Below are 26,720 nucleotides of genomic sequence, written 5' to 3' on the forward strand. Positions count from 1 at the left end.
TATTCAGATTAAGCGGCAATTGTTATCTGACTACGGAATGGAAATGCCAAAGCGATTAAGACGTAAGCATCGATTACCCAATGCCCAAAATAATTACATAGATAATAATTTAACACGAAATTGTAATAGGACTCCAGGGAGCGAGGAAACAAGAGAGAGAGAGAGGGAGAGTGAGGGAGGGAGAGTGAGGGTGCGGGTGGTAGGAAAGTGTATATATAAAGTTGACATTTATCAAATTCTTGTTTTTTTTTTTTGCCTCGAAAGAAATGAGGCCAAATCAATCTGAAAATGGCAAATTGAAAGCAGAAAATGCCAGACCAAATAATGGGCGACAATTTCAGATATATGTGCACACACACACACATATATATATATATATGTATATATGTATACACATATATATAGCTGATTGCTGGCACAGCGAAGTTAGCTTTCGGCTGGCAGGAGACGCCATTTTCTGGCGGCATGTGTTGTAGGGGCTGTAGGGGGCGTGGGCCATGAGGGGGGGTCAGACAACAAGGGAAGCTGCTGCTACTACGGCTGCTGCTGTGGCTGCTGCTCAGACAGAGACAACGCGAAGACTGCGGAAAACATTTCACTTCACTGTGTGTGTAAATGTCTCCATGTGTGTGCGTGTGTGTGTGTGTGTGCGTGTGTGTGTGTGGTGTTAGGAATATTGTCAAGCTGCTGCTGTTGTTGCTGTCGGTGTGAATCTTGTGTACTTTTGGCCACTCCTTTGGCTGACGCCCAGCATTTGGCTCACAGCACAGCCCATTCGCCTGCGTCTTGGCCAATCGCTTGTGTAAACAAGCCAAGGCAGTTTCCCTCTTGGGCTCCTCTTGGGCTGCCTCAGCCCCCGCCCTCAGCACCCTCAGCCCACCCTCCCCGTCAAGTCCGCTCAGCTCGTGAAGTTTTTCACACAAAAAGTGTTGGCTGCCCAGTCGTTGCTCCCTCTGCCGCACCACCCCTATCTCCCTCTCCCACTCTCTCGCTCTCTCTCCCTCTCTCTCTCTCTCTCTGTCGCGCTCTCTTCGCCAAATGCAGCACGATTATTCATATTGCAGCTTGTGCTTTGCCATCCATTTATCTTGCCACATTGTGTTGCCACGCCACGCCTGCCGCCCCTCGCACCTCCCTGCTCTGTCCCCGCCTCGTTTCGCTAGCGGCGTGGCTCGCAAAACGCTTTTGTGTGTTTAATTGCTTGTGAAGAGCGCTTTTCAATGGAAAATGCACACACAAAAAGCAAAACAAAACAAAAAAAAAAAAAACAAAAAAAACAAAATGTGGAAGTCGAGAGAAGAAAGAAATGCTGAATAGAAGCTAAAGTCGCAGCAGCAGCAGCCGCTGCCGGAGCAGGCGGTGAGCAAGGGGCAGCTGCAGCAGAAGCAGAAGAAGAAGAAGACGAAGAAGTTGTAAATGGCAAATGGCAAAAGTGAAAAATTTTGACATTTTGTGGCCTGGCCTGAAACGTTATTTGGCACCTGCACTTGCGTTGCCCTCCCTTGCCCCCTCGCCCTAGCCAGCTGTAATCAGCTCTGCCCCCCGCTCTGGCTGTGCATTAATTAAAACACAAATGATTCGCAACACGTTTGCACAAAAAGTTCCCTAATTCCATTTGTGCAGACAATGAAAATGCCAAAGCATACTTTACAGCAGCTCTTAGGAGTGTGTGTGTGTGTGTGTGTGAGAGAGAGAGAGAGAGGGAGGGAGAGAAGAGTTGTACTGCATGTGTGTGATCTGAGAATTAGTTTCATTCACAGGAAACTTTATAGCAGGAGTTGAGCGACAACGAGCCAGAAATACCCTGTAAAAAATTTTTTGATAGAGAGGTAGATGGAAAAAGAGTAAGTGAATGAGAGAGAATGAGAGAGAGAGAGAGAGGCAAACAGAGAGGATGAAAGAGAGAGAGAGAGAGATGGTGAAAGAGATGAAGAAGAAGAGGAATGTAAGTGAAAAAGACAGAGGAATATAAGAAAACAGCTGTGAGGAAGAAAACGAGAAAGCAAAAGAACCAGAAAGAGAGTAGAGATGAGATAGTAGTAGATGAGATAGTAAAACGAATACATATAGAGAATGAGAATGAGAATGAAAATGAAAATGGAAATGAGAATGATGAAAATGGAAATGAAAATGGAAATGAAAATGGAAATGAGAATGAGAATGAGAATGAGCATGAGAATGGGAATGAGAATGGGAATGAGAAAGAGAAAGAGAATGAGAATGAGAATGAGAATGAGAATGAGAATAAGAATAAGAATAATAATAAGAATGAGAATGAGAATGAGAATGAGCATGAGAATGGGAATGGGAAAGAGAAAGAGAATGAGAAGAAGAAGGAGAATAGAGAAATATGGAAAAGGAACTGCATCGAGAATGAATCTCACAGAGGCAGCACAAGAGAAAATAGAGAAAGAGCGAGAGCAATAAAGAGTGAGGCAAAAAAAGTAATGGAATAGGAGAGAGTTATAGAGAGATAATATATACGGGAATGCGACAGAGAGCTAGAAAGAGGAAGAGAGACAAATGGGAACCAATCAAAGGCCTACCAAGAGAGAAAGAGAGTGAATGTAGCAGATAGAGAGATATGCAGTAGGAGGGAGATACATATATGTATATATGTAGATGAAATTTGAAGAATCCTTGTGTAGCTCACCTAGAAGCTTTTAACACGAGGGAGCACATCCATTCCAAATGAATCTCTAGATTGACGATATCCGACAAAGGGAAAATATGAATCCATAATAAAAATCAATAATAAAAATTTAAATTTCTACTTCAATTCAGTGTCTGCACTCTGTATACCCTTTGTGCGCAGTTGCCAGGGCATTCAACGGGCAGCAGACGGCAGACGGCAGACGGCATCAGGCATCAGGCATCAGCTCGGAATGCACTTTGTTTTTCACACATTGCCCTAACTGATTAACTTTTGTGTGAGCTGAAAAAACAAAAACAGTTGCAGCAGTAGCAGCAGCAGCAGCAGCAGCAGCAGCAGCTACAAAGCTGCAGCATGCGTATGCTTTGTACAGTTATACAAACACACACACACACACATAGAGAGACAGAGTGAAAGAGAGTGAGGGCGAGAGCAGAGCAGACAGCGCAGTGCAAACAACGTATAAAGGCAATGTCTGTGCTGTGTCTGACTGTGTGCGTGTGTGTGTGTGTGTGTGTGTGTGTGTGTGTGTGTGTGTGTGTGATAGACAGGCGTGAAGTTAATTAAACAATAAATACACACACACACACACGCACACATACGCGCGAGCTTGCATAGAGTAGCAGAGCGAGAGAGAGAGATAGAGAGAGCGAGAGAGCGAGCGAGTGAGAGCGAGAGCGCGCGTGAGTTAAAAATGGCGAAAAACTATGGACTACACTTGGCAGCTGCTGGCGTGAAATTCAACACAACACCAATGCCTATCTGTGTGTGTGTGTGTGTGTGTGTGTGTATGTGTCTGCACACATATGCATTAAGGCTGCTGTTGCTGTTGCTGTTGTTGTCGCTGCTGTCGCTTTGCGCTGTAATTGAGCAATTGCCGTTTGCTGGCGGCCTTTTTGCCGGCATTTGGCAATCTGCTTGGCGCTCCAAAGTAGGCAACAAAACATGGCCAGCGGCTAGAGAGAGACATAGAGATAGCGCGACAGCACACCATTCAGCTGCAGGTGTGTGCGCGTGTGTGTTTGTGTGTGTGCAGGTGTGTGACTGTGCGCGAATGTGTGTAAATAGTTGCTTACAATTAGCTGTTTTGGGGCAACCAAATCGCTTCAAGTGCTGCCAAAGTAACGAGTAAGAAGAGAGATAGAGAGGGAGAGAAAGCGAGAGAGGAAGAGGGAGAGAGACACAGGAAGAATTTTATCTTTACTCGCTCAACAGCAACGAGTCAAGGCTAAGAAAATCTGAAAAAAAAATAAAAGAAAAATGAATGAAATATAAAGTACGTTCCATAAGCAAATATACAGTAGAATCCGGCTATAGCGACTCCGCTTATAGCGTCTGTACGGCTATAGTGACGAAAATTCTGGTCCCCAGACCCGGGTATAACGACAATCCCTTGAGTATCGTTATAGCCGGATTCTACTGCACATAGAACATTCAACTCCCGTTTGAGAAATGAGACACAAATAGTTAGAGCATTGCTGCAGAAGAGTGCAATGATGTGCATTAACAGATATGCTTTACTCGCTGCAAAGTAACGAGTGAAAGAGAAAGGAAGAAATGCAATCGAAATTGAAATGGAAGACATATATAAACATAGTTGGCAAAACAGCAGAAGAGTTATTGCTCAAGAAACACAGTAACGAGTCGAAAGTAGCGAGTGAATAGCAGTAGTAAATAGCGAAGAGTAGAGAGTGGAGTAAGCAGATGGAAAGCTGAGCAGAAAGAGAAAGAGAGCAGAGCGATTCCAGAGTGGCAAATGGAATGAAACGAAATCAAGTTTGGCAAAGCAAAAGTAACGAGTGGAAAATAACAACTGAGAAGAGAGAGAGAGCGAGAGCGAGAGAGAGCAGTGCAACGAATGCAAAGTAACGAGTCGAAAGTAGCGAGAACAAAAATGAAACGAAGTTAACACTAAATGAAAAGTAGAGCATGAAAACTAACGAATGAAGATAAACGAGTGAATACATAGAGACATAGCTACATAGCGAGTGATTAACTATTATTTCGCTGGCTTGGCAAGAGAAAGGGAAACTCAGTCTGTCTGTGGATTACTCTCTATCGGATTCGGAAAAATCCAAGCCAATTCGCTGCAATCCGAAGTCGGCGCAGTCAGTGCGAATCCTGAATGCCCTGCAACTATATTATAGTATTATAAGGCCTACACGGTTTTTACAGTTAATCATTAATTAAACAAAAACAAAAACATGCGCGAGTGAAATTAATCGCCTTAATTTTTGATAATAATATTAATAAGCTTTTTGCCAAAGAGCATTGGAATTCGCACACATGAAGCAGAAGCCAGAGCGAGCCAGAGAAAGGGGCAGGTAGGGGGAGAGAGCTTGCTACACGGCTCCATTAATATGCGGCATATGAACTGTGCTTATGTGGCGCCCGAGTGCCTTGGTGCTCTGCCTGCTGCCCCCTGCATCCTTCGTCCTATGTAAATGCTGCGATTCTTATCCAATCGTGTGTCCGTCTGCGTGTCTGTGTGTGTCTGAGAGTGTCGGCACACACACACACACACACACGTACAGCTAGAGCTACTCTGTCTGCGTTTACATAAGGCTAGACATTTATTATGGCGCGATTCTTTGGCTTTGTATTTGTGTTTGTTAAAGCCAAGCCATGCGCGTGTGGGTGTATGTGTGTGTGTGTGTGTGTGTGTAACAAGCTTTCATTGTTTTTGGCAGCGTGAAATTCAAGTTTATGCTAATTTTATTGATTGCCATTGCACAGGCAGACAGAGGCAGTGGGCGTGGCCTGGGCAAAGACAAGCTCGGCATGCGACATTTTTCTCAGTGAGAGAGAGAGAGAGAGAGTGAGAGTAAGAGCAATAGAGCTAAATCTAAACGCTTGAAGCTGGCTAATGGCCAGCATAATGTTGTTTATTATTTACACACACAAACACGCGCACACACACACGCTCACACACACACACACACGCTCGCACACACACACACACACACACACACACACACAGACACGCGCTAGTCAAAGTGTTAACCCATTCGTCGTCACCTTTTTGCCCCCAACATATTTGGATAATTTAACGCGCGCCGCTTGTAAATTTTCACACACACACACACACACACACACACACATACATGCATACACAAATACAGGCGCAACTAAACCATGCTAAGCAAATAAACATGCCCACACACAGGCGTGTGAGCGAGCGCGATAGAGAGACCTCTCATCTTCCACCCCCTCCCCTCTCTCACTCCCCCTCTCGGCTGATCCCATTGGGGAAGGCAGCCAGTCAAATAAACGCCGTCAAATAAAGTTTTTCAGATAATTATGAGGCAGCCAGCAGCTGCCCTGTCTCTCTGTATGTGTGTGTGCGTCCACGTGTGTGTGTGTGTGTGCACATATAAACTTTTAATTAGCTACAAAGCGCCAACAAAAAATCAGACGAAATTTACTATGCGACGCTTGTATGGCCAAATAGCCAAAACGAGTGCGAGCGAGAGAGCAGACGAACAACAGTGTGCGAGTGGAAGCGAGAGCGCGAGAGTGGAGAGTAGTAGTAAACGAGAGCGCACTTACGGCTAAGCTCGCTCGCTCTCGCGCCAGCTGCAGATGCTGTGGTGTAAGCCTTATTCAACACACCACGGCGGCAGCAGCAGCAGCTGCCCACTCACACACACACACAAACACTGAGCTAAATCAATATACAAACAAGCGGCAGAGAGTGAACAGCAGCAGCAGCAGCAGCAGCAGCGGCTGGCGCTTTTGGCCAGGCGTTAGTCGGCATTTTGGTTGGTTGTTTTTTAACACCTTCTGAGCATATTTTGAGCATTTGCTGTTGTTGTTGTTGCTGCTTTTGTTGCTGTTGCTGTTGCTGTTAATATCCATTTGCTCTTTCAGTTACAGCGCCGCAGCAGCAGCAGCGCCTTCATTGCCTTAGCATTAGCGTCGAGTGCGGCCAATTGAACTGCAATTAATGTAAGAAGGCTTTGCGTTTACTTAGCCCATTGTTTATGTCTGGGTCCAAAATATACATTTTGACTATGTACACCCGTTTGGGCTTCTAAGCCAACTAATCGCCTTTCACTCCAACAACAACAACAGCAACAACAACAACAACAACAACAAGACTCGCCACAGGTTTGGCTGACGTGTAGCATCCTCATTGTCTTTTCTTCACCACAGCAACAGCTACGACGGCGACGTTGGCGTCGCTGCTGCTGTAATTTTTCACACCACAGACACCGACACACACACACACACATATATATATATATATATACATACGTACACTCTCACACACATCCATGCAAAGAAATGTTGTCACCTCTTACACAGTTACAACAACAACAGCAACAACAGCAAGAGCAGCAGCAGCCACCACGACGTCGCGCCATTTCACTCACACACACGGCACGGCTAAGGCACGGCGCAGAGGAGTTAACATTGCCGCCGCCATTGTGAGGTGTGGTGTTAACTAGCTGGCGCGTCGCTACGTACGTGTGTGTGTGTGAGTGTGTGTGTGTGCATGCTCTCTGTGCGTATGTATTTGTGGTTAAACTTGTCACACAAGCTGAGCACTGCTCAGTAGCAGCAGCAACAGCAACAACAACAACAATGGGAACAGCCTGTCGGGTAGCAAGTTCAACGTCGTCGTCGTCGTCGTCGTTGTCGCTGTCGTTGCGCTTGTCGTCTTTTTCTTGCGCACAGGCGACGCAAATAGTGCCAGCCAGCTCACTCACACACACATGCACGGCTTGTGTGTGTTATTATGCTGTATGCCTGTATGTGTGTATATGTATGAAAACGTGTGACAAAATACATTTGCGTTGCCGTTTTTGCTTTTTGGCGCCGTCGCCGTCGTCGCTGCCAAAGCTTCTTTGTCTGCTGCTGCTGTTGTCAGTGTACGTGTGTGTGTGTCTATGCTTGTTTGCGTGTGTATGTCTTCTGCTTGAGCTTTGCCTTTCATTTGCACGCCTCGTCTCGTGCCGTCTCGCTCACACCCACGCCCACCGCCACTGGCCGTGTTTGCGCAAACTTAGCGTCAAGTTTGTCACACGCGCGCCTGTCCAGCTCTTCTTCTTCTTGCTGCTGCTGCTGCTGTAGTTGGTTTTGTTTTTGCTGCTCCTCTTTTTGCTCGGCTTTTTCGCACTTGCGAATTTGTACGTTGCTTAGGCGTCGGCAACGGCATCGGCATCGGCATCGGCGTCAGCGTCGTTAGCGCCGAAGTTGCTGCCTCTCCCGCTGCTGCTGCTGCTGCTCCTGTCGCGACATAAATCTCCTGTATTTACATTTACGGACGCACAAAAGCTGCCAAAGCGGCAAAAGCGCGTTTAACTTTGAAATGCGGCGCCTAATCCGCACTTATCGCCCGCCCCCTACTCCACAATGCCGTAGGTGTGGCCGTTAGTTGGAAGTGATATTCTAATTGGACATGTGCATGTATGTAGTTTTCCTGTAGCGCTCGCAATTCAATTGGAAAATCGGCAGCAATAATTCCAATAAGGAAAAAGCTTTAATTCCAATTGATAAGGGGTTCAATAAATAATGTCACATATTCTGATTGGGAAATCGGCACCGGTAGCTTCAATTAAACAATTTAATTGGAAAAAAATTAATTCAATCATATTTTTTAAGAACTGAAAAGTAGAATTATTCATCATACATTTTATTTCTATATAATTGGGCATTTCTTAACAGTATTTGGTAATAATTTGAAGCACAATAGTACATTTTCAGCATTATTTAAAATATTAAAAGTTTAGTTTAATTTTGTAAGAGCTTTGCCTGCGATCACTTTTGCTGTTGCTTTCTCGCTCTCTCACAGGCGCTTTCTACATATATTCTGATCAGAAAAAGGTCAGTCTAGGTCAAATCAGCACGCGCTGTGTTCCAACTTGGCTGTCTCCCCCCTTCCCCTGTCACTCCTCGCTTTACGTTTGTTTGCCTTATCTGTGTTGCCTTTTATCGCATTTACTGTGCTTTACTCACCTCTGCCCGCCAAGCGAACACCCCACAGCCCACAAAAACCCACCCCACCCCATAGCACATCACATACGCTCTGCTCCTTGCGCAGCACATTCATCAAGCCTCCCTCTCACTTTAGCTCACCGCCCCCTCTCCATCGCCCTCTCCCACTCCCACTCACCTCCTCCTTCGTCGGTCCATCAAAACATTTGACCATTGAAGCGCATTTTTCGCTTGCGCGTCATTTGTCAACTTGGCCGTTACCCCAAAACCCAACACATCTCCCGTCCCCCTCTCCCATGGAGCTAACAGCTTTTTTTTTTGCTTTCTTTTCTACTTGGACGTTTTCTGTTTTTATTTTTTTTTGGCTATGATTTACTACACTCTAGCAGATTATTTTTATTTTATTTTATTTTATTTTTTTTATACATACATATATATATTTGTTTGTGTGTGCTTTTATGTGCTGCTCTCATTTTGAGGCATTTTTCTGGCGCGCTGCACTTTTGGTGTCAGCTGCCTTGTTACTTCTAACACGCTTCATGCTGCTTGTCACACGCCTTGCGACGGCTTGACGCTGCCGACGTCGGCGCCGCTGCCGCTGGTTGGTTTGTCACAGTCGTCTTGTTGTTTGTCTGCACGCACACATATACACGCTCTCACACAAGCGCATATACACACACACACACATATATATACGGTAAAGCGTCAACTCAACACTTTGGTTTTAGGTTTTCTTATTGGAGTCGCACTCTCAGCGTATGTCTCTCAGTCTGCCCTGCTCCCACACTCTAGCAGCCGTAGTGCGCAACATACCCAATCCGACTCACTCGCACGCCCAGCAACAAAAACTCAACACACCACACCATACACACACACACACGATACACTCTCTCACTCACTCTCGCTCACTCAACACTCGTCTGCTACTCGCCAAAAAGCGCTGCCCACCCGGGCAGCGACTGAGGCAGCATTGTCGTCGTCGTCGTCGTCGTTGCTCGTGTATTGTTTGTTGTCTTCGGGGGTTGCGCTGCCTGCGTACGTCTGTGTATTTTCCAGTTTGGAAGCGACCGGCGTGTAGTTCGTATCGGCGTCGTCGTCGTTGGCCCGTCTGTGTCAGTTATTTTGTCGTGAACGTTCTCTAGCAAACAAATAATTCCCATTACTCATTTTTTTTCTGGTTGGAAGCTGCACAATTTGTTAATAACAATAAAAGCCCAGCTGTGCCAGCAGCAGCAGCAGCTCAAGTAAAAGTGACTGCAGCAGCAGTAGCAGCAGCAGCAGCTTTCAATAAGCCTGCGTCGCCGTCGCCGTTGCCGTCGTCGCGTTGACGTTTTGCCGCCGCCAAAACAAATAATTTTTTTTTGAAATTTGATTGAAACCAAAAAGAAAAGCAAAATATACAAAGAAAAAAATATTTCTAATTTTTTTTTTTTTAACATATGAAGCACAGCAAAATTAACAACAACAACAAAACAACAGCAACAAAAGAAAATAGAAAAATATACTACACAAATATGTGCGTGCGTGTGTGTGTGTGTGTGTGTGTGTGCAAACAGAAAGTATATAAATAAATAAATTAAAATTTATATTGAATATATAAATATATATCTAGAAAGAGATAGATAGAGATAGAGAGAGAGAGAGAGAGAGATACATATATCAAAGTACCTGTTCAACTGGCGAACTCGAACTCGAATTCAAACTCGAAACGTAGTTTGTACAATTTATTGCGTGACGCACATGTTGTTGTAAATTGTAATGTAATGAGATACGACGTCCAGGAGCTGCTACTTCATCAGTCTGCTGAGGATCCATTCGCCAGGTTCGCAAATGGGATGGCATATCATCCATTTCTGCAGCTCTCGCAAAGACCCACTGACTTCAGCGTCTCGTCGCTGTTGACGGCGGGTAGCAACAGCAACAGCAACAGCAACAACAACACCAACAACAACAACAGCAACAACAACAACAGCAACAACAGCAACAACAACAGCAGCAACAACAACGCAGCTCAAGCTCTCAGTTCGCCAGGCTCGGGCGGTGCTGCAAATTTTCGCGGCTCGCCCTCGCAGCTCTCCCCGCTCAGTAATCACAGCAACAACAACAACAACAACAACAACAGCAACAATAAGAACAACAATCACTTGAACAGCAGCGAATCAGCATTGAGCGGCAGCCAGGCCAATACGCCAACGGCGACGCCGCCGCCGCCGCTGCCGCCCGTTGGAGTTGCTGCCGCTGGGCCGCTGCCGTCTCTACCCGCGCACCACTCACCCAGCGTTGCACCGCCGCCGCCGCCACCGCCACAGCAGCAACCACCTGCAGCTGGACTGCCACAGCATCCAGTGCATCCAACGCATCCGCCGCCGCTGCCTCAACAGCAACAACAACAACAACAGCAGCAGCAGCAGCAGCAGCATTTGGGAACGCAGCAGCAGCAGCCGCCGCCGCCGCCATATTTTCCGGCTGCAGCGCTTGCCGCACTGGCCGGCAGTCCGGCGGGGCCGCATCATCCGGGGCTGTATAGCGCCGCCGGCGGTTTGCGCTTCCCACCGCATCCAGCGCATCCGCACGCCCACCATCCGCTGGGCACCGCCTACACCACCGCCGAGGACGTGGTGCTCGCCTCGGCCGTCGCCCATCAGCTGCATCCGGCGATGCGACCGCTGCGCGCCCTGCAGCCCGAGGACGATGGCGTCGTCGACGATCCCAAGGTCACGCTCGAGGGCAAGGATCTATGGGAGAAGTTCCACAAGCTCGGCACCGAAATGGTCATCACCAAGAGCGGCAGGTAAGCAGAGTGTCAATGTTAACATCGATCCAGAACCAGATCGAACATTAGAGACATAGAGCAGGGTATCTCCGCAAAACTTTGTTGATTGGGGTTTCCCAGGAACCCCTAAGGTTTTGCTGATTGAGAGGTCTTAGTGATCCATTGATCGATCGGTAAATCCTATTGACTCTTGAGATCTTGAAAGTGAAAGTCCTTAGTACATATGCAAGTTCCACAACTTGAATAAGATCTTTTGATCTGAAACTTTGAGCAACAGCTCTATGTGATACACATACACATATATATATATCTTTGGAGTGAACTATCCTAGTTAATGAAATTGAAAAGTGCTTACTATAAATACATATCAAGAGATCTTTGATGGTTCTTCGGTTTCCCCCTGGGGGGTTTTAGTTCTTAAAAGAGAAAACAATTGGTATACAATTTGTTCTATGATGTCAACTTCAAGCAAGATCTATGTGATATATGAACCTTTTGACCAGTGAAAATATTCTAGTTAAAGAAAGTCTAGAGGATCTATGATCTCCTACCCCCTCAGTCCCTTTTCTCTCAGTGAAAAATTCAAATTTGTGTTTTACTTAGAATATTTATTAGAATGTGAAAATAAAGTCTAGAAAGCAACTTCGTTAGTGAACTGTTTCTCTCTGATCCTTCGATCCATAGTGCTCTTAACTTTGAGCTAAAATATTTCTCTAAAAAGTGCCTAATTCTTATGGAATTTATCTCTCAATAAAATTGCTTGAGTCCAAATTTAAACTGTGAAACGATAAATCTCTTTACCAAAAATAAGTTTGGATATAAGAATGTTCCCCCGAGATCTTTGATCTATGATACTTGCGTGAGTTTCAATTTCTAGGTGAATCTCTGGGTAGTAGCCTAGAGTGTAAAATCTATAGTGCGTGCAAACTCTATGCGGAATATATATTTTGATAGAATATTAAATTCTATTTTATTTTTATTTGACTGATGATAGTTTTTCGAGCTTTCATTTCAAGTGCGGTTTCTGTGGTAAAATGCAATAGCAAAGTAAACTTCCGAAAAGGTTCCCTGTGATCCCTACATAGACACATCGCTAAGAGTAACTCCAGCTTTTTTTTTTTTTTTTTTTTTTTTTTTTTGTTTTTTGTTTTTGTAAATCCCCAGTCTAGCCTCTATTTGCAATTTGACTAGGAATCTATTTTGTATGGAGCATATAAAATATAAATTGTCAAAGGAGAACATGTCTACAAACATACTTCATAAACATTTCATAGGGTCTCCAGATCTGCCTTTACATCAAAACTTTCAATTTTTGTAATATAATTATACAATTAAAAAAAATTAAGATACTCAAATCCAGTTCTGATGTTTACTTTAATTATTTTTCTATTCTCTTAACTTGGTAATAAAAAAAAAATTCTTATAACAATTTCCATCCAATTCCAATTCGTACAGCTAACTATTTTTATAGAGTTCTTCTCTATATAAACTATATAAATTGTGTTATACATGTATCTATAATATATATATGCATATCTATATATAGCTACATATATGGATATAATTAAAATATTATTTAGGCCACTTAGAATTCTAAGCTGCCTTTCTTAGTTGGTTTTACCTACCTAGTAATACCCATTAGATTTCTATTAATAAAAATTAAGAGCTGCAAAGTTTGTTTGCTTCAGTTTGAGACAAAGTCTATTGGGATAGATGTGCATACTCTTAAGTTCAAGGCAGCGTTGCCAGATCAACAATTATTATTCGAAATCTCTTTTTTGTTCACCAATATCTCTGCCTCATTTCTGTGGATTTATATGCTCTTTGATCTAATCATCCTTAGTTTTCTTCAATATCTCTGCCTCCTTTCTGTGGACTTATATGCTCTTTGATCTAATCGTCCTCAGTTCTCTTCGTTTAGCCAATGGAAAATCTTTTCCTATTTTATAGTTATACCAAATTCCCACTAAGTGCTCTATATACTCTATATGTTTGCCTTGTAAATCACATCTTAATGTTTCGAAAGCTTCTAGATGTGCTCACTTGCTGAATTTACCTTCCTTCCTTCCGTTCGTTCGTTCGTCCTTCACTCGCTCCTTTCGTCCTTTGCCAATTGATATAGATCCCCTTTGCTAGACCTTCTCTATGATGCACATCCTGACTTTTTGTAGGACGAATAGCTCTTAGCCAGATATGCTGTTTGGCTTTTTCGCTCAATCTTTTTGGCCATGGCCATTGAGGCCTGCCCGTCGAACGGACACCGTTCGCTCAAAACGTTTTCGCGTAGGTCAATGCTTGAGCATCACGAGTTGGACGAGATGAGCGAGCGAACCCCAATGCCTGGGCAACCTTTATCCTTGCCAGCTACTTGAGCACGTGTGGCGTCTCAAGCATCCTAACGTTCTAATGTGCCACACACACTCTCTCACTCCCACTCTCCCTGTCTCTCTCTCTCTCGCTTTGTCTCTGTCCTGCTGTTGGCGAATGTAGGTGAAAAAGCAACGCATTTTAGAATCCTCGCCAGGATATATTCACAAACCTCTGTCTGTGCGTGCCTTCGTTATCCTCTTTAGACGCTGTGCCTGGCGCGTGAAAATGCGTTTCAAGATTCACACCTACTTGAGAGAGCGAGCCTTATTCATATGAGTGCCTGGTGAATGGCAACTGAATCTCTCCGAGTGCCAATTGAAGTGCGCCACAGCGACACGGTGAATGACTCAAGTGAATTTAAGTGAATGTGTTAGCATAATACTCGGCGAATAGTCAGCAAGTGCATTCATGTGCACTCATGAGTGGACATGTCATAGCAATGTGAAGTACAACAGTTGTATTCACATGCATTCGCTCAATATTGCTTGAGTGTTTCTTTCCGAATTGAACTATTCATATGCATGTATTCACTTGACACTCATGAATACACTCATGGAGTAAACTAATCATTTTTTGAATACAGATATATGTATGTGTAATATCAAAACTATTGACTGGTATTCACTCATGCACTCTGTACGTATACTCATTTAGGGCTTCGAATACTTTTTGTATTCATTTTTATTCATTGTTTGATTAGATTGATTTCTTATGTATTCATGTTGGGCTCAACTGAAATCACATTTCTGATTGAATATATATGAATCTATAGCAAAAGAATTGTATTCGAAATTCATATTCATCTGATTCATATGAATATTATTTGCTTTACATTTCGTTTCACATTCAGAGATTTTCCGAAGCTGCTGTTATTTTCAGCAAGTGAATGTTTATTCACTCAGCTGTTTCATTTGATTCATGACTGCCAATGATTCGTTTACTCTTGAATGAATTTTCATATTCACTCAATTGTTATTGATTTAAATGATTCATTTGTACTTATACTATTTGAGTATTCGTTTTGAGCTCGTTCATATCTCATTAAATTTGCAGCTTATGTATGCCCGCTGTTTCACAGCTTTGGCATTTATTCACTTATTCACTCAATGATTCATTGCGTTTTCGCTCTTGTTTGCCAAACTACAAATTTCTTTGACGCCTCGAACGGCGCTTTAAGCTCTTTGCCCTTCGGTCGCACCTCCCTCACCCCTCCTGAAGTGCCCTAGCGGTGGGCGGTGGACGGTGGGCGGGGCTGGGTAGCGGCTGTTCGCGCTGTCGGCCGTTGCAGTTGCCCAACAACAACACCAAAAGCTAAGCAAATATTTGCAAAAATAGTTTTTCGCTCGCACCCCGCCAAACCACCCGCACCCTCCCCTCCCCCACCAGCCCCTCCGCTAACAGAAAAGAAAAGTTTCTCGTGCACCGGCGTCTGTTGGGCGTCTGCTGGCGCTGGGCGTGGCGCCATACTACAGCCACGCCCACCATTGACGCGCCCAAACAAAACAGGCGCGCCGCCTTTATAAATATGTAAACTTGCATTGCGCCGCTCAGCGCCAAAAAGTTTATTGCCCCCACTCTGGCCCCCTCTACCACTCCCACACTCTCTCTCTCTCTCTCTCTCTCTCTCTCTCTCTCTGCGGCGCTCGCTCGTTAATCCTTAAGCTCATTAGCAGCTGGCGCTCAAGTGTGAAACTAAACCAAGTGGCCATCCATAAACATAACCACTCCAACTGCCACGCCCACCGCGCGCCTTCAAGCCCCTACTGCGGCTCCCTCTCTCTCTCTCGCTCTCTCTAATGAGTTGAGCCGGGGTCAGCGCACAGAAGCTGAATGCTGCGAAAGTGTTGCGCCTAACATGCAATTGTTGTAGCTAGCCCCCACGCCTCCTGCCGCCCCCTGCTGCTGCTGCTGCCACTGCTGCCACTGCTGCTGCTGCTGTTGTGGCAGCTGCCCCCACCACGTTTCGAGTGGCTTGTAAAAAGTTTTTTAAGTACTCATTCATTTGTTCTACCGTACAGCACACACTCACACACACACACACACACACACTGAGAGAGACGGCCGCAGCTTGTGGCAAGGCGCTTGCCACATGTGTAAGTTGCAACTTTTGTGCACGCCACATGCGCCTGCTGCACGTTGTTGCTGTTGTTGTTGTTGTTGCTGTGGCATGCAAATAGCATTGAGACGTCGCTCCCTACAATGAGCCCCCTCACGAGCGCCCCACCCCCTCGTTGGCCCAGCTAGTGCGAAAACTACAAGTTGTTTGCTGTTGTTGCCCGTGGTGCAACGTGTTGTTGCAACACCACCACCACCACCACCACCAACACCAACACCATCATCATCATCATCATCATCAATGTCAAAATTATTGTTTTTGTTATTTGCCAGCAGCAATAATAACCAGCCCCCGCCCCTGCCCCCCTGCCCCCTGCTCCCTGTTCGTGCCCCTACTTGAGCAACCTCTCGACAGTTGGAGCTGAGTGTGAATGAGTGTTTGTTGTTTGTTAGCGTATTTATTTATTTATTTGGCACTCACATTTGAATGTTTAAGTTTTAATTGCACGCACTCACTTCTTATTCACATCCGATGTCAGTGAGTGCACTGTGAATAAGTGCGAGCAGCTCTAAGTGAGTGCGTAACATGATATTATGCAGTATTGGATGCTATGCAGTGCATTCATTCATGTGAATGCACCCAAATATGCATAATATGTATTGTGAATACTTGCAATTTGGACTATGAATAGTTCATGAACATAAAGCCTATTTCAGCTACTCATTCATATATATCAAAGTATGTGAATACTAAATGATTAAGAATGCGTGTAGATAATTGTATTCACATATTCATTGAGCAGCAATTTGAATAGTTGCTGATGATTCACTGTGGCTTTACACACTGCTCTCAAGATGATTCAATCATTCCATGAATGAATATATAAAGTTGTGAACTTAACTATTGCCTGAAATGATGAATACATTCACTTCTTCAGCGGAATGAATTCATAAGACAACTTTATCTAGAAACATTCGTTTAATATTCATAGCCACATTCGCAAGCCTATTCATATTCATGATTCACCATTCGGCAATCGTTATTTGAAATCACTATTCGAATATATTCACGTATTGTAAGCAAATATTCAAAGCATTCATACAATATATATTACAATAGAAAATATTCAATATGATTGTAAATTTGATATTCGCATTCGTATTTGATATTCGTATTCACAGCTGAATAGTGAATAAACTCGCCTATTCAAACACTCGCATTGTCACCTTATATTCACATATCCCCCACGACTCGAGATTTTCCCTTTGCTTGGCTTCCGAATCGGAATGTCAAAATGTGTTGTAATTCATTTGATTTATTCGAATCATCTGACTACGATTCGAACCAGCCAACATTTGGCCACTCTCCCTCTCTCACTTACTGTCCCTCTCTCTCACTCTTTCTCGCCCAATCAGGGGCTGGCCGACAGTCGCGTCTGTCGCTGATTCAATTAGAATCTTGTTATTCGACTCGCAAATGCGCGACAAAATGTCGCTGGCAATTAAATTGCCTAGCCCCAATGCCTCCCTCTCCCTATCTCTATCTCTCTCTCTCCCTCTCGCTCTTGGGACTTATCAATTAATTGAAATGATTTCTCGACACGACTCGAAGTTTTTTTTCTATTTATTTATTTTTTTTTTGCCTCTTGCTTTTACGACTCGCTCGACCGACTTGACAACACTTTTTGGCGCGTGAAAGTGCAAAAAATCAAGCAGCTGGCATTATCGCCCGATATGATAGTTCCCATATACCCTACAGTATATAGATATATAGAAGATATAGATATAGATATAGATATAGATATAGATATAGATATAGATATAGATATAGATATAGATATAGATATAGATCTCTCTCTCTCTCTCTCTATTGATATAGATCTATCTATCTATGCATTTCCTCCACGACTGCCTCGTAATACCCTACATATATGTATACCCTATACATTTTTCGCCTAGATGAATTGCTTTGATTCGCTGCTTGCAATTCGCAGTTGGCAATTGAGGACGACAGCGCATAGACGAGCATCATTTGCCGCCTGCCCCACCCCCTCGCCAGCCCTCTGTCGACAACTGTAATTGATGTCAGGCCCGTTTGTTTCGTGCGTTAATGTGTTATAAGGGATCGGGCCAAGGCATCGGCTCGACAAATGTTTAATGACACGGCCCGAAAGGCAGCAACAGTCCCACCCCCAGCCCCACACACGACCTCCTACCCTTTGCCCCGCTGCCTCATGGCCCAAAGTCCAACCAAGAACCCCTACTCACGGGCCGGGGCTAGGGGTGAGGGGTCAGCCCTGTGAGCAACCGCCTGTCAAAGTTCACTTGTTTAATTTTCATAAATAAAAATGGTTCGGCTCCTGCTGCTCCTGCTGCTCCTGCTGCTCCTCCTGCTGCTCCTGCTACGACCTGGCTGCGATACTTTGGGTAAATATTCAGCTGACGTTTCTTTCGGGGGCAATCAAAGTGCACTGGCACGCCCCCCAGCAGACCCTCCCCCAGCTCTCCTGCTCCGCAAAGCTTCAATTAAATGGGCGTAACGCATTTGCTTTTCCTTCATATTAAGGCTTTTCTTTGCTTCAACTTACAGTTCTTCAATTTTCTTTTCCATTTTTATTTGCCGCACGCTTTGCGCTGTTTTTTTTTTTCTTGTTTCCACACACCAAAGTCATTAGAGGCGGGAGGGTCTAAAATTTTGTTACACTCGCCACGGATCCCTGACTCTACCCAATCAACGGCCGCCCGGCTACCCCCCACCCGAAAAGCGTTTTTCATAATTGTGTGGAAATTGTTGTTCGGAAAGAAGTTCGAGCCGGGCTCGGCGAGGCTAGGCGAGGCTAGGGTCTTCTCGATGTGCTAAGTTGACAAATGCGTGGCAAGTGCCTTTAGTCCTTTGAGTCCTTTGAGTCCCCCCTCATTCCGCTGCTGCCAGCCAAATACAAATTGCACGTAATTTGCCTGGCTGGTTGGCTATCTGCTGGCATTTTTTGCTCGACAATTTTGGCCCATGAAAAATGCATAATAATTGCAGTCCTTTATCGAGGCGAACACCTGACCCATCCTGCCAGCGATTTGTGCATTATTCAACAGACGAACTCGTCGTAATCGCTGCCATCTAATAACCTAACTAATTGGCCAGGCCATTAACGATCCATGAATAAACCAAAGATTACGCACTTATCTAACATCCATCGCTATGAATATCCAATGATGTTTGCCTGACTTCATTCCTGAGAACGTCTACTCTATATATAGAGGCCTGCCCTATAATATCTAGAATTATGATAGTTATGTGATATGATATGATAGGTTATGTGTAGGCAATTTCGAGTTATGGTCAGAGAACTGAATCTCTCACCTGACTTTTATTACCGTTTCATAGCAGAAATAGTCTTTTGGTTTTTTTTTTATCGTAGCTCCAATAATTTGAGAACTAATCTAAACTTCCTTAGATCTAATTAGACTGATGGTTATGTTGGGAGAGATGTTTATAAAAGAGGCTAAAGTGGGAAAAGTGCGACTATATGTGGGTGTACGGGTATGCTCGACTGACAGCTGCCCTGGATAAGATAAGACGAACAAAGCAGAGGGAGAAACGCCACGGGCGAAACAAAGGCAGTGAGAGAGAGAGAGAGCGAGAGAGAGGAAGAATGGGAGAGAGAGAGAAAGAGAGAGAGATGATAAAGAGAGAAGAGAGAAACAAAGATAGAAAATAAGAGCGGGGTAGAGCGAGGAAGAGAGACCAGTTGACAGAGCGAGAGAGCGTGTGATAGAGAGAGACATATAGAGCGAGAGAGACATATAGATAGAGAGAGAGAGACATATAGATAGAGAGAGAGACATATAGATAGAGAGAGAGACATAGAGAGAAGGAGACAGAGAGAGATAGAGAAACTGTGAACTACGCAGTTTTATACATTAGCCAAAAAGCCAATATACCCACCTTTAGCATTGCGTACAGGGTATTCTCAAGCACACACACAATGCACAAATTACAATAAAAATGCAATAAACTGAAAGGGTCAGAAGCCGCAGCGAAAGCAGAAGAAGAGGAGGAAGAAGAAGAAGCGGACTGAAAAAGCAGTAGCAGTAGGCCACGGTCAGAGGCAGGGGCAGCTGCTGTGGCAGGGGCAGGGGCAGGGGCAGGGGGTAAGTTGAAGTAGAGGAAGAGCCCGGCGCAGTGCGTTCGCTTGACAAACGATTTGCATAATAAACGCTTATCAAATAATGCTTAACGGCTAATGGGCAGGCGCGTTTGGCTTTGGGTTTGCTGTTAATTTAAATTGCATTTGCGCCCACTTAAAATTAAATGAAAATTAATTTGACGAAATACACAATGAGAGTGAGTGAGTGAGTGAGAGAGAGTGGGAGAGAGAGAGAGAGAGGCAGCAGAAGAAGCTAATTAAGTGAACGCTTCCGTCGCCCACGCAGCGGAAGTCAAAGCTTGGCTTAATGGGCGACTCTCCGAAATTGGGCATCAAGCGAAACCGAAACCGAGACCCGAAAGCGACAACAACAACAACAACAGCATAAAACAACAATCAGAATGAACAAAAAAAAAAAAAAAACATTGTCTCAAATTGGTAACAAAATGCCGCTAAGTGGCTAACTAAATCGAGAATTCCGCTGTTTACACGCTCCGCTTGCCTAATGAGTCTCTCTTTAGTGCCCCCTCCCCTGCCCTGCCCAGCCCTGCCGCTGACGCTTAGTCTCCGCTGATAAGGTGAATGCGTATGCATTTGCTCTAACTGGCCGACAGGTGGCGCTGTGCCATTTGTGGGGGGCGCCAGCGAACGCAACTGTACTTGGCAAAACGTCGCCTAGTCGAAACTTTCGCTTTTAGCGCAGACGAAGATGAAGAGAGAGAGCGAGAGAGAGAGAGAGAGACAAAGTAAAAGAAGCAAAAGCAGCAGCAGAAGGACAAGGCAAAGTGGAAAGGAACAGGAACAAGAATTGAATATTAAACGCATATTGCATACATTTTGTGAAGTATGCATGAAATGCATAAAGCAAAGATGGCAAAAAGGAGAAAAATATGATGACAAGAAGAACAAAAATGATGATCATAATGATAAAGCGTTCTATATGTGTGTGCTCATAATGATCTTGTTGACGGGCCTGCTTTATAATGAAGAACATGACTTCGATTCGCCAGAACCAGAACCAGGCGAACGGAGGAACCCCAAAAAAAAAATAAAAAAAAATAAAAATAAAACAAAAAAGAACCACAGCACAAGAGAACACAAAAAGGAAAAGGAAGAATGGAGCCAGCAACAAAAACAAAAACAAAAATAAAAAAATATATAATAAAAAGCTGCGACGGCGTCTTTTTGGCGCCAGAAAAATAACGACAATGCCTGACGAAATGCGACGTGTAGAGCAGGAGCAGGAGCAGGAGCATGAGTAGGAGAGCAGGAGGGCAGAGAGAGGGGAAATAAGCATGACAAGAAGGTCGCTCTGTCGGTGGGTGTGGAGAGAGCGAGCGCAGGTTAAAAGCACTGCCTGTGTGTAGAAAGTGAATTGGAGACTGAGAGCCAAAGACAAAGCGGACGAATGAGAAGGTCAATGGGTGTAGAAACTGGGCTGGAGACTTTGAAACAAATTGAGAAGAGAGCGCAGGCAGCACATGTGCATGTGCGTGTGTGTGTGTTTGTGTTAGAGCAGCAGTAGCTAAATGCAAACAAAATTGCAGCACAGCGTGAAAGTGCAAAAGGGATGGGAGAAAGCAACATACGAGCAGAGCCAGAGAAACAGATAGCAGCGACAACGACGCCGCATTCGGCTAAAAAGAAATGTCAAAAACAATGAGAACGGTCCAATGAATTTGACAAACATTTCCTAGATGTGCGCTGGCAGATCAAAGAAGGCGACGGCGACGACAACGACAGCAGCGACGACGACAACGGCGACGACGACGACGACAATCTGCAGACGTAGATCTGTGTGTGTGCGCTTGCTCTCTTTCTCTCTATCTCTCTCTCTCTCTCTCTCTCTCTCTCTCTCTCTCTCTCTCTGTCTCTGTTACTCGCACTTTTTGGCCAAGCTGGCAAATTAGTCAAATTAGCTGAGACGATCCTCGCCTCTCTGCGAGCTTTTTCTTTACTTTTTTTTTTTTTTTTTTGTTGCTTCGCCTGCTCTTTTGTCTCGTGGCATATTCACGCGTTGTGCGCAAACCCGGCTTGGCTTTTAGCATTAGTTTACACTTGATTAGAACGCTAATTGGCTCAGTGTAGGTAGAAGAAGGAAGGATGCGCGTTGCTTCGGGCAATTCAATCGTCGTCTGTCGTCGGCTGTCGTCGGTCGGCTGTTGGTTATCGGTCGTCGGTCGTCGGTCGTCGGTTGTCGGGCGAGCAGCAGCGAGTGCTCGCAGCGCACTCATTGAGCTATTCACTGAGCTGCGCAATTTTCGCGGAAATGAGCGCAAAAGAAAGAAAGAACAAAAACAAAACTTGTTAAGACAGATGTGTGTCAGGGCCTAAGTGTGTGAGAGCAAGAGAAAGAGAGAGAGATAGAGTTGCTAATTGGCTGTATAAGCGCTCAATCTATAAGCTACGCACTAAGCAGGTTTTGTCTTTCTATTTATGTATATTGTGTACAAGTGCAAGTGTATATACACATGTATGTGTGTGTTGCTTTCCTTGTGAAGCGATCGAGCTTTGTTCTGCTGCTGCTGCTGCTGCTGCTGCTGTCATGAAAGCTTTTTTGTCTTGTGATTCCTTCATTTGCGCTGTGCTTTGGTGTTGATTATTAATTTTGATTTCAATTCTCCACTTGACTCGCGCTGTCTCGCTCGCACGCATGCTGCTGCTGCTGCATGCTGTTGCTGGTGGTGGTGCTGCTGCTGCTGCTGCGCTGTCACCGTCAACGAAAACGCTTTATGAATTTTAAGTGGCAAAAATTGACGAGCCGCTGCTTTGGTTTTATTCCTCTTTTTATTGTCGCTTATACATATTTATGTAAAGGTAATTCTGCCTCTCTCACACACTCCCTTTATAGCTATTTATTTAATATTTCTGTGGAGTCGAGAAGAAGTTAAATATATTATATGTACAAATTGTATGAAACATTTATTTGGTGCGTTTTTAACTGCGCTGCGTGTTCTGTGTGCCTGATGCGACGCCAGCAGCGACATCAACTGAGATTACGTTTTTGGTAACACACACACACACACACACACACACACACGCCGAGCGAGACACAAACACACACACAAAATATGTGTAGACCCATTTGAAATTTATGAATAAAAATTCATTTTTTCTGAGAAATAAAAATCAAATTTATGTAGCACCTACGTAGGAACGTTGCATTGAAATTAACACGCAGCAGCAGCAGCAGAAACATAAACATAAAAAAAAGAATCACAAAAAACAGTAAAATAAAAGCAATTACGCACGCACGCAAAGCCAGAGCCACTATGAAAAGAAGCAGAGCTTAAGAGAGGGGGAGAGAGAGAGAGAATGTAGAATGACTGACTGAGTGAGCAGGGGAGTGAGAGTGAGCGAGAGTGTGAGTGTGAACGAGCGAGCCTAAGTCCATGCTTGTGCTCGCCTCCTAACCACCACCACCCACAGTCGTCGAGCTCAATGGCTCGTGGATTCGGCTGACGCGACGTCGGTGCTGCTGCTGCTGTTGCTGTTGCTGCCGGCGCTGCTGCGTTATAGGTGTCAATGACGTGCGCTATCAGTTTTCATTCATGCCTCTGTTAACTTTGGCTTTGGCTGCTAAACTACTTGGCCACAACAACAACAACAACAACAACAAGAACAGCAGCAACAGCAGCAACTGCATTTTTCCTACTCTCCTTGTTGTTGTTTTTTAAGCTTTACGCTATTTTGCATGCGTCTGCTGCCGGCTGTTTGCAATTTCGCACTCTCTTTCACTCTCCCGCTCTCTGCGTGCGCGCGTCTGTGTGTATGTGTGTGTTTGTGCAGTCAATTAACGCCAAACAAAAGCTTTGTGTGCGAGAGTGTGTGTGTGTGAGTGTGTGTGTGTATGACGGTGTCTGTGCTTCTCTCTCTCTGTGTGTGTGTGTGTGGGTGGTGCGCTCAAAAAATGAACAAAATGCAGCACTGAAAGTTTTGCATTTTTGCTGTATTTTATGCGCTGTATATTTGTGTGTTTGTGCCTACGTGTGTCTGTGTTTGTGTGCGCTTCTGTTGTTGTTTGTCTGCAGCGTGTTAATTGAGTGTGAAGTTCAGCTTTTGTTGTTGTTGATATTAATTGTTAAGCAACAAAGGCGCGAAATATGTTTTAGCTGCCAAAAGCTCTGCGACAGCACCAACACCAACAACAACAACAGTCACAGCTGAGGCTTGCGTGCCGACGTCGCGTCTCAGCAGCTGCGCCTGCCACAGCAAGTGTTGATTTCATTAATGCAATTGCAACCAACAATAACAGCGCTAGCAACAACAACAACAACAACAGCAGCAAGTGCAGCTAGCAGAGCGACAAGTTTCTTGCGCGCTCTTCCCCTCTGCCCGCGTCCTCTGCCGGCATTCTCCAACTCTCCAACTCTCTTTCGCTTTGCTGCGTTTGCTTTTGGTGTGATCGTGTGTTGACTGCACTTAATTGTCGTCGCCGTTGCCGTTGCCGTTGCCGTTGTCGCTGTCGCTGCCGCTATCGCTGTCGACGTCGACGTCGCCGCCACGTTCGTTGTCACTTTGAGTTAACAACTCGATTACACGCAGCGACTGCGCTGCCGCCGGCCATGTGCAATTTTTGAATTATTAATGAATCTCAGCTACGGCAACAATAAAAAAAAAGGAAAAGAAAAAGAAAAAAAAGAAAAAATACAGAAACTGAGCAGCAGCAGAGACTGCGCTAATAAAAAACAATTAATATAAAGTGTATGTTTAGTGTTGACAGTGTTGTATTTGTTGTTGTTGTTGTTGTTGTTCTTGTTGTTGTTGTCGTTGCCGTTGCTTTGGCTGTTGTTGCACTCTTTGATTATTTGTACTATTAACGCGTCGAGAACTCGTTATTCGCTGTCTTGGTGGATGTGTGTGCGCGCACCTCGTCGTATGTAATTACTTTTAGTTGGCCATAATTTGTCAATTGCTATTTTGTTGCACTGGCAATCGCAGCAGCGACCAAGACAACAGCAGCAACAACAACAGCGATGCTAACAGCAACGGAAGTGCAAGTGCGCAATCAACAGGGCCAAGGCGAGGGAGCGAGAAAGAGAGAGAGATATAGAGATAGAGAGAGAGAGAGAGAGAGAGAGAGAGAGAATGAAATAGACAGGCAGCGCAGCTAGCGAAAAGACTTGTGGAAAGTTGCAGCTACTCGCTACTCCTTACCAATTACTCGGTAATCGTTACTCGTTACTCGTTACGGTACTCGTTGCTTCTGAGGCAAGTCTCTAGTTCTCGCTGTCTGCTTCTCTATCTCGTTCTCTTAAATGCAAGGCAAATCTTTATTTTAGCGCGTTTGTAGAAGTCGCTCTTTTTTCAGCGATTTCTTCACACTCACTCGTTATATTATCTCCAGCTTCTCAGCTGTTTGTTTGCTACTCTTTAGTTGGCTTCAAATCACAATATTTTATTCTCTAAACTGTTTGTTGTTATCTACTCGTTACTCGCTAATCGCTGCTCGTTTCTCGCTACTCGCTACTCGTTACTCGCTGCTCGTTACTCGCTACTCGCTACTCGCTACTCTTTGTTGTGAAAGACTCATTGCTACTATCTAGTCATTGTTCATACATATTTGATAAGTTTTTGGTTCAGAGCATATTATCAAACGGCCTGTTCAAGTTCTTCTCATTACTCGTTACTCGCTACTAGTTGGGATAGACTCGTTGTTACTATCTAGTCATTGTTTATACTTATCGGATAAGTTTTCGATGCAGAGCATTTATCATTGTTCAAGCAAGTTCTGCTCGCTAATCGTTACTCGTTACTCGCCATTCGCCACTCGCCAGGCTTTAGCCAGTAGTAATACGCTAAGCAAATTAAACCCACTCACCCACACACCTACGCACATCCAGAGCCTCATTTAGTACAATTCATAAATAATCTCTCGTTTCTTTCTACTCGCTGAACCTGTCCGACTGCAGCGGCGCCTAGCTGCGTTCCTCTTGGCCGCTTCGCAAGCCCAGCAGCCGCAGCCGCAGCCGCAGCGACAGCAGCAACAACAACAAAGTAAATTTGCCAAACGAGCCGCAACTCAGGCTCAAGTCTCGGGATCCAGTGTCCAGTTGTTGTTGTTGTTGCTTTTGTATTTTTTGGGTCTTCGCTCTCGTTTGTTTGCTCGTCCGTCCGTCCGTCCGTCCGCCTGTCTGTCTGTTTGTCTGTGGGCTCATTCGTCTGTGCTGCGGCATGTCCTGTCTTGAGAGCCGCTTTGTTCGCCTGCCATCAGGGACAACAGAATCGACGCTTTGTTTGCGTTTCTTCTTATTTATAAGCCAGGTCAGCTGTCCCTCTTCCCTCTCTCGCGCTCTCTCTCTCTCTCTCTCTGATCGAGGCAACCCTCATCCAGTCAACATGCAACCCTGTTACCCTGTTTGTTTTGTTTGTTTGTTTGTTGTTTTCTTATTCACATTTTGTTGTTGATCGTTCAATAATGGGCCTGGAGCGCCAGGTAAGCCACATTCGCATTCGCATTCACATTCACATGAAACACTCACACGCACACTCACACTCACACTCGCATTCGCCTCTGTCTTGTCTGCCCTGGGCCCTCGGCTCGGCCTGTTTGCTTTGTCCATTGAGGCATCCATCAGTGCATGGATGCCGTCCGCCCTCGCTGCCGGCTCAGCTCCGCTCGGAGTTCGGTTTTCGGTATCTGCATTTCATTATCATGAGCCGCTGGGCTTCGAGCGTGTTTGCCTGTCAACGATTATCACGCAGCTGAATCAGCTGATTCGCACCGAGAGCTTTTAGCCGAAAGCTCAGCTGCATCCCAACAAGAACAACGAGGCGAATAAGA

The 26,720-nt window shown here is 44.8% G+C and overlaps 1 protein-coding gene across 11 annotated transcripts in view; it reads left to right on the forward strand.

The window, feature by feature from the left end:
* The window catches only part of bi (T-box transcription factor bifid), a 105,734-nt gene that overhangs the window by 7,874 nt on the left and 71,140 nt on the right, over positions 1-26,720 (forward strand). The window contains exons 1-2 of one of the 11 annotated variants that reach the window (XM_089476112.1): positions 7,874-9,705; positions 10,039-11,384. In XM_089476112.1, coding sequence (XP_089332238.1) covers positions 10,357-11,384 — 1,028 coding nt within the window. In that variant the 5' untranslated portion in view covers positions 7,874-9,705; positions 10,039-10,356. Of the gene's footprint in view, positions 1-7,869; positions 11,385-26,720 lie in introns of those variants that run through there. The other 10 variants (XM_089476114.1, XM_089476111.1, XM_089476113.1 and 7 more) reach the window with 10 other exon arrangements.

Source organism: Drosophila arizonae, chromosome X (genome assembly GCF_054131065.1).
Source record: "Drosophila arizonae isolate 15081-1271.41 chromosome X, UAZ_ARI_1.0, whole genome shotgun sequence".
NCBI lineage: Eukaryota > Metazoa > Arthropoda > Insecta > Diptera > Drosophilidae > Drosophila > Drosophila arizonae.